Source organism: Aquarana catesbeiana, linkage group LG12 (assembly GCF_042186555.1).
Source record: "Aquarana catesbeiana isolate 2022-GZ linkage group LG12, ASM4218655v1, whole genome shotgun sequence".
Taxonomy (NCBI): domain Eukaryota; kingdom Metazoa; phylum Chordata; class Amphibia; order Anura; family Ranidae; genus Aquarana; species Aquarana catesbeiana.
In genome coordinates this window covers 63,029,382-63,038,590 of record NC_133335.1, presented here as the reverse complement: position 1 = coordinate 63,038,590, position 9,209 = coordinate 63,029,382, and the positions used below count along the sequence as shown (strand labels likewise).

Below are 9,209 nucleotides of genomic sequence, written 5' to 3'. Positions count from 1 at the left end.
GGTCTTTTAAACACAACTTGGAGGACTACCCAGATCATAATGAATTTGCTAGGAAGTTCCGTCAGATATAGTTTTGATCATGATATGATACAGTGAGTTAGACCATTGTGTACCAAAGATGGGGCACTGTGAGGATAGCTGGGATCAGATACTGGGTGAACCTTTATAAAAACAAAAAAAAAAATGTTTGCCTGGAGTTGGGCTTTAAATAAAAGAGCTGACTTCTGTGTTTCACACTCTATTTAATTAACATAAAGATGCTGTACCAGCTTACACACACCAAACTGTGCCAGGGTTTACATATTGCCATACTGGGCCTGGTTGGTGCACCTTCTCGATGTAGTATATAGAACTTATTATTAAAGAGCTGTGCTAAGCACAGCTGGCATTTAAACTGGCATGGTTTCTGAAAAATATGCTGTTGTTCAATAATTTTTTTTATGGGGTCTCCATAATGGTAGCAGTCAAATGCACGTGGAAGCATTAGGAAACCTAAGACCAGTGTGCAGCCACTCCTCCCCTTTAGCACTTCTGAGCAGTTCCAGCTGTGCTCTCATGATGAAACAGAAGCTTTCTTTGGTGTTTTGTGAATTAACCTTCACTAAAGAATCTTTCTTTGATCTTATGTAAATTAATGTGGTTGTAATCCCACAAAAAAAAAAATGCAAGACCAGTTGTCCAGAGTTTATTAAATATTGCATATTATATCTTCTACTAGACTGGAATTCTTACTTAAATTAGGGCATATATACAATATTCCAGAAAATGTTCTTGAAACATCCTGTTTCTAATAAGGGAAAACCTAGATGCATACCATAACTGTTCACCTGTCTTTCATGTATGTATAATGCTGCTTTTCAATCTTACCATAGGTGTGGTGCATATTACAGTTCTGTACAACATTATAATAAATGTGTCACAGCTTCTAGCATGCTGTGATCATTTTCTGGTAATCACACAAATGTCTGTTATATAACTCCCATCAACCACTAAATGAAACGGAATAGGATGCATGTGAATTCCTCATAAAATCTCATAGCTTTTTCTACGCCCCCTTCCCTTTGTATAAAATAAGGCACATGAATGCTAGCAATTCTACTAAACTTCCCTGGGAAGCTACAGTGTAGTGTGATTCTTAGAGGATCATCAATATGAGCCACTGTATCAAGTCCACTCATTCTTCAACTGGACCTATGAAGGGAGCCTGTCACAACATTTCTAGCCATACCTCAACTTTACACCACAAGGTCCATCATGGGGATTCTCATAAAATAGGCCATCATGAAGCAACTCATTCTTCCCTTCATGGGGGATTCCATAAAGGACATCATGTAAACTCCCACTTGTCCCATCATGGAGGTCACTGCAGAACTCCAAGTGTTCACGGAGGCTCTGGAGGTAAAGGCATCTCTATTTCCAAACACACTTCTATTGGTCATGGATTTGGCTTTGGAAGTGCCCACACTCGCAGCAGCCATCATAGCTTTGGTGGTCACAGTGGTTGGAAGGCCGAGGGCCTTTTTGCTGTAAATGAAAAAGAAACAATGCAATGTCTAAACGACCGTTTGGCTTCCTACTTGGAGAAGGTTCGGTCTCTGGAACAGGAAAATTCTCAGCTAGAGAAGAATATTCGAGAGTGGTATGACAGAAACCAGCCCAGCACTTTCCCCGATTTCAGTTGCTTCTTTAGGACCATTCAGGAGCTTCAAGGCCAGGTAAGTAGAGACCTATTCACATCTCTGTACTTCATGAGCTGGAATGTGTTTTTGATGCTGTTTCATGGGTAAAATGTATTCACATGAGAGTTGCACTTTTAAGAAACCACACCAAAAATGCAGCATGCAGGATTTTTTTTTTAAAGTTCCTACACTAACATAAAGAGGTGTGAACTATGGGGAAACCAAAGTATTAACATTTAGATCATAAACTATTTTAGGATATGTCTTTTTTTAAGCAAGATGATAATACATTAAATTAAAAAACATTACAGTGTTAAAAAAATTGCATTGGTGTATAGGGGCAGCTAAACCACTTGTCCAGCCTATGCATCTGCACAGTGGCTTTCTGGTGCTTCTTGATTTTTGCTTGACACCAATTAGACTAGAAATGAAGAGGACCTTCTTTGCATGGCCTCAGTTAAATATTACGTTGCATACTCTTCTTAGCTAGCTATAGTATCTATGTATCTATGAATCTATGTATCTATGGAAGCTCCACTCTCAGTTTAAAACACAATGAAAAATTTTGTTAGATAGATAGATAGATAGATAGATAGATAGATAGATAGATAGATAGATAGATAGATAGATAGATAGACAGACAGGCTTTGGAAGCATGCATTCTTTATATCACTAACTAGACGTTTCCTTTCTTCTTAGATATCTTCTGCCACTATAGATAATGCAAGGATTGTGCTGCAAATTGACAATGCCCGACTGGCTTCAGATGACTTCAAGAACAAGTATGACTTCTAACTTTTTAAAATAAACAGTAGTTTAGAAGCAATATTTTTAAGAAATATTTATTCTCTTGGTTTTTGAGTTTTAGTAAAATCTTACAGCATCATGCATGACTATTTTTACAGAAAGTACTTCCAAAATACATTTCTTACTTTTTTTTTTTTATTCCTGCAAGGTATGAAATGGAGATGAGGTTGAAGAACAGTGTTGAATCTGATGTGAATGGTCTTCGCCGGGTATTGGAAGAGCTTAACCGGGAGAGATGTGAACTGGAGAGTCAAGTCCAGAATCTGCAGGAAGAACTTCTGCAGATGAAGAGGAACCATGAGGAGGTAAGTGCTTTTTGCAGTCTGGTGTGAAGAAAACTATTGTTAGTAGTTTATTATTAGTATAACTGTAGTCAACGTATTCAGACCTGCTTTTTTAGAGAACCTTGAACTTAGGGCCATTCAGATCAGTGTCTACCTCAGTCGGAGGGGGAATTACAGTATTAAAGAGCTTTAAAAGCCAACTTTTGTTAAAGTTTTTGATAGACCTGTGAAGAGTTAGTCCCAATCAGGTTTTTTTTTGCTGTCTGTCAATAAAGGTTGAGTTCCAGGTGCTAATCACAGGAAAAAATCACTTAATGCCATATATGTTCAGCTGAACCATGCTGCTGTCTAATGGAAAAGGATCAGATGCGGAAATGCTGAAGATAAAAAGGGTTGACAGCGCTCAGGAGGAACTGAGCTGAAATTGATGGGTAAAGGCTGCAATGAACTATATGTATACTCAAAAAAGTTGCTGGCAATTAATTCCAAACATTAAAACAGTGCAAATCTGAATGACAACGTTACCACAAGGCTGTAAGGCTGGCTCAGGCACTGATGCATCATTAGGACTGACCGGGGCAACCAACCAAGGGACACCGACCATGGAAAGCCACAAGGACACGTCAGCTGCAGTGTGTAGTTTTTAGAGCCGGACCCATCGGCATGGGAAGATGGAGTCACTGACACTGGCGATGTGGATAGGACCAAGCAGCTGACTGTGTCCAGAGGAGAAACTCCGTGGTGAGCGGACAAAGAGGGGGGCATCACCGAAGGCAAGCCAGAACTGGGGTATCAGGGAAGGAACCAGCCGTGACTAACATGGAGCAGGGCGTTTCTGTTGTCATGACTACTGTTTTTGCACACTTACGCGCTTTAGCCACTCTTTCGCCGCTCATCACGGAGTTTCTCCTCTGGACACAGTCAGCTGCTTGGCTCTTTCTAAATCGTCAGTGTCAGTGACACCATCTTTCCATGCCGGCGGGTTGGGCTCTACATACTACAGCTGGCGTGTCCTTTCCATGGCTGATGTGTCCCTTGGTTGGTTGCCCCGGTCGGTCCTAGTGATCCATCAGTGCTTGAGCCAGCCTTACAGCCTTGTGGTAATGTTGTCATTCGGATTTTTACTGTTTTAAACTTTGGAATAAATTGCCGGCAACTTTTTTTAAGTACACATGTGGTTCATTGCAGCCATTACCCACCAATTCCAGCTCAGTTCCTGAGCACTGTCAACCCTTTTTGTCTTCTTTTTAAGTAGACTTCCCTTCTACATTAGGAATGAGAAAGGGCTCCAAAGACATTGTTCTAGCTTTAAATTCTATTCAAAACTTTTATATTAAAGTAATTTGAAAATCTCAATATTGTCAACAGAGCACACATGTGTTAGCAGTCAAGATACCTTTGATATGGACTTTAGGTGATAATGACTACTGCAACATCATGCTTCTATACAGAACACCCCTTTTGTTTTAAAAAAATGTAATTTAAATGTTTCTCAATGTTTAAATCTTATATGATCTTCTTTTGTTGTGATATTGTTATAATAGTTATTTTTTGGCACAGGAGGTCAACTCTCTCAATGCTCAGCTGGGTGCAAGGGTCAATGTGGAAATGGATGCTGCTCCATCTGTAGACCTGAACAGAGCTTTGTTTGAGATCCGAGAACAATATGAGAACTTAATGGAGAGGAACATGAGAGATGCCGAGAACATGTTCCTTCAAAGGGTAACTGAATTTTAAAAAATAGATTTATGGCATTTTCACATTGAGGCGCAGGGGCATCGGCGGTAAAGCGGCGTTTTAGCTGCGCTTTACCGTCGTTTTAGAGGCATTTATCGGCCACTAGCAGGGCGCTTGATTTCAATGGGTATATACCACTCCTAAAGCACCTCAAAGATGCTTGGAGTGACAGGAGAGGCGCTTTACAGGCGCTTTGCAGTGCTATAGCGTCTGCAAAGCGCCTCAGTGTGAAAGTAACCTTAAGAAAACATGCACGTTGTCCTATTATACACAGTAACATAACAGCCAATATACAGTATCCAGACACCAACGTATGGAAGAAGTCCATCTAAACCATCTAGTTTATCCCTCTGAGAATAGAACACAGGTATTTTACATGCAAGTTGTAAGGCTTTTAGTAAGCCAAAAATGTTAGGTTTCTGCTGTATACTGAACCACTTAATAAACTCTGCAGATTATGTATGGATCCCAGCATTGACTTTTCGAGTATCAAGTGGATGGGCCTGACAGGAGCCCAGCTGATAGTCTAACACTCACTGCATGATGGTAATAGCTAGAAAGTTGAGCTATGCTCATTTGTGTTGTTAAATATTACCTACGTTGGGGAGAACATCACAGCGGGGGTGTAAACACAAAGATGTCAGATAAAATCTCAATATCCATTATGCAATCTGTTTGTGTCTGTAAAGCTGAAAGGTGTTTCATGATATATATATATATATATATATATATATATATATATATATATATATATATATATATATATATATATATATTTTTTATATTTTTTTTTTTTTTTAAACGTTAAATGGAAAATGGAAAATTACCTTCAAACATTCACAGCATAGGTTTCAGTTTATCATATATTGTATTATTTTTTCTATTTTTAGAGCGAAGAGTTGAGCCGTCAGATGGAATCTGGATCTGAACAACTGCAGTCTGTCCAAACTGAAGTCATTGAACTTAGACGGAACATTCAGACCCTGGAGATTGAGCTGCAAAGCCAGCTAAGCATGGTAAACTATACTCACAATAGAAAACATGAACACATTAAGGGTCCAGTTGGTCTTTGGATAGGGAGGCTGGGTAACATGGCACAACACCAAGCCACAAGAGTTCTCATTAGTGGTCGTGGTCACTTATTTTTTCCCCTCCCCCCTGCTGCTTAAGTTTAGGGAGCATTTTAGTTGCCCAAGTCAGCATGAAAGCATGAAACCATCTTCCTTATCTCTTGTCTGGTAAACAAGAGATATTAGCTGAACAATTAGTTCTTTCTATAAAGCAAATAGGACGCTGCTACATGTAGCACATTTTGTGTATATTCTGCAGAGCCCATATGAAAGGTAATCATCATTTTCAACTGCATAAGCATTACAAAGTACTACTACAGTTTGTAAAGTCACTTATAAGTAAATACTACTTGAATAATACTGTCTTCACTTATTTTAGAAGTCTGCATTGGAGGGAACTCTTGCTGAAACAGAAGCCACTTATGGTGGACAGCTTGCTCAGCTACAATGCATGATCAATAATATAGAATCTGAGCTAGCACAGATGCGTGGAGACCTAGAACGTCAGAACCATGAGTACAAAACACTAATGGACCAGAAGACTCATTTGGAAATGGAAATTGCAACATACAAACGACTGCTAGAAGGTCATGACACCCAGTAAGTCACAAAAGGCATTTTTATATTTGCACATTAGATATTTAAGAGTACATTTCACTTTTTGCTAGGTTCCTTTTTAGAATTAGGCAGAATCATACAAATTGTTCAACTGCTTATTCTGTGTGACCCATATCTGTTTTTTTCAGTGTTTCTGGACGCCACTTCTCAGGAACCAAGGAAGGTAATGGAATAAAACCAAATGAGCTTTCCATTTTACCCAATGAATAATCCAATCCTGACACTTATTTTGACAGTTAAAAGGAAAAAAGATCCAGCACCTGAAGAGTATGACATTTTAGAAAAAATCTAAACTCCAAGCAGATAAAAAATGCATGGATTAATTCAGCCCAGTATTTATTATAACAGTCTTTATAAGCCTTTTTAACATGATAAAATTAAATTAACTTTCCGGGCTCAGGGATTCCATGATAATCATTACTATATATACAGCTCATGGTACATTAGTGTGATTGTCATTGGGAAGAATGTCCTTACGTTTGTGATCAATGGGAAGAATCTGCCTTTTTGAGCTCACTAAAAAGATCATTGCAGGCAATGGTTACACATCTGCGATGCAGAAATAGCTCATTGCTCAAGGAACCCCTAGCAACTGCTGGAGGAACTCTAGGGTTTCACAGAACCTTGTTTGAGAAAGGCAGCATTAGACCTAATGCAAGTACATTGTGTACCCCTGTACAGCAGCATTCAGAATTGGGAGAAACAGCACAATGATCCAATCAGTTGTGCTGCAGTGTTCATGTGCTAACAAGGAACACGCTGAAAGGAGAAGAGAGCAGACTAGCAGAAAGATGAGCTCAATAATCTGTTGCTAACTTACTGTCCATAGTCTGGGGAGAGACAATACTTCAAAGTGTGACTTAACTACAGAAGATAAAAAAATGAGTCTTCTGCCTTGCCAAAAAAGACTGTGAGGTGTGGCAGAGCTGTGTAAACCTCATAACTGGATGGATATTTTTGGGTGAACAGCTTCCATTTATGTACATTTTTATTATTTGTGTTGGTCACGCATGCTGTTGGTGGTTGCTCTGAAATATTAGAGCAGAAACCATTTTCTTTTGAGCGTGTTAAGCTGTGACATCTACAAGACAATTAAGACTAATATATATACTAATATAAATTTATATTAAATATATATATAGAGAGAGAGAGACAGAGAGTCAGAGAAAGAGAGAGAGAGAGAAAGGAACAAGTGGGATTGCTGCACATAAAAGATTTATTGTAGAAAAAACATCAATTCATGTTCTATTCAGTGTCAAATGCATGCCGTTTTCTGGCTATATAGATAACGCCCTTCTTCAGAGCAAGACACAAATAACAATGGTAATCTTTATAAGTATATCTATACACACACTTTTCTTAAACATATGGGATCAATTACTTAATCATAAAGTAAATTCATGTAGACATATGTAGAATCATGGCTCATCAGGTGCTACCATTTTTCTCATTACATTCGATATGCGCTAGAGAAGAACAAACACATATCATAAATTTGCATACAAAACCAACTGCATCCAAAAGAAAAATAATAAATATTATTTTACAAGTGCAGCAATCCCACTTGTTCGTTTCTCTATATATGACCTGTGGAAGGGCCTGATTGCTCAGCACTGCAACGTTGGATCGAGTGCACTTCACCCTCAACACTTGTTCTATATATATGTATATATATATGCTATATATATATATATATATATATATATATATATATATATATATATATATATATATATATATATATATATATATATATATATATATATATAGCATATATAGAGCATATATATTGCTTACAACATGTACATTTGGTTTATTTTGGGAAACGCTATGCAAGCTGTCATAAAAAAGTAGCACAATTTACAAGTGAACCCTCATAAGTGGTCAGGGGCAGACCATATTACCATAATAGGACTAAAACTACTGCTTTTGGTTAACATGTCCATTTGTAGGCATGCTAAATATAAAAATTGCAAACTAGTACCATTGGCCTGCTATACCCTGGACAGCTTCTTCTTTCTGTATTATAGAAGTTCCCTAAAGTCACCTTTGTCACTGATACCTACTAAAGTAGGAGATAGAGCCTGATGCTCTCGAGACATAGAGGTGTTTTTTTTCCCTAAATTTGAAATACATATTATAAGATAAGTAATAAAACGAGTAATCCCTCCCATCCACTCCCCTATACTGCTTCACCTATGAAAGATATGGCCTTTACTTAATTTGATGTAAATTCCTTTTTCATGCGCTTACAAAGGCCAAAAATATAGAAATGATTGTTGTTGCAGAGCTGTGACTATGTTCCTCTTCCTGGTCAGACATAAAAATATTATATATAGATACTGTATGTTGTTTACGTGGATAGCAGTACAACTTTTTTGGACTGAGGTCTTGGGTTTATTTTCTACTGTTGGATTTATTTCCATTGTTGGGTTCATTTTCCAATGTTGGATTTATTTTCCATTGTTGGGTTCATGTTCCCCTGTTGGGTTTATTTTCTGTTTTTGCATTATTAATAATATGTATTTATTTTGTATTTGTTCCAGTGTCCCACCATGCTGTGAAAATCCACCACATTCCAGAACACACTCATCATACCAAGTGTTAGGGACTCCTGGATGTAAAGAGTTCCAGTGTTTATGTCCCAGGCTATTACTATATCTTGAGTAATCAAATAATCATCTCTTTCTTGGTGTTGTATGTTAATTCTCTATGTCAATGTATGGGCCTTTAACTTCAATAAAATCTATTCTTTCTCATGCAAAACAAATGTTGGTTATTTTAATTATTTCCATTTGTCCTTCTAATAATAATTCTAATTATTCTTCTGATAAAATTTGATGTAGTAATTGTATATTTAAATTAGTTGGATGGCATGCTGTATTTCTAAAAAAAAAAGAAAATTATATATATATATATATATATATATATATATATATATATATATATATATATATATATATATATATATATATATATATATATATATAGAACATGGATTAATAGATGAATGG

General features: G+C 37.3%; 1 protein-coding gene across 1 annotated transcript; it reads left to right on the top strand.

Annotated features, from left to right (window-relative positions):
* Positions 1-1,151: 1,151 nt before the first annotated feature.
* LOC141113765 (keratin, type I cytoskeletal 19-like) lies at positions 1,152-8,803 on the top strand. The gene is made up of 8 exons (XM_073607044.1): positions 1,152-1,715; positions 2,379-2,461; positions 2,635-2,791; positions 4,331-4,492; positions 5,398-5,523; positions 5,957-6,177; positions 6,324-6,358; positions 8,742-8,803. Exons 1-8 carry the CDS (start codon positions 1,152-1,154, stop codon positions 8,801-8,803), a joined length of 1,410 nt encoding a protein of 469 aa, XP_073463145.1.
* The last annotated feature ends 406 nt before the right edge of the window (positions 8,804-9,209 follow it).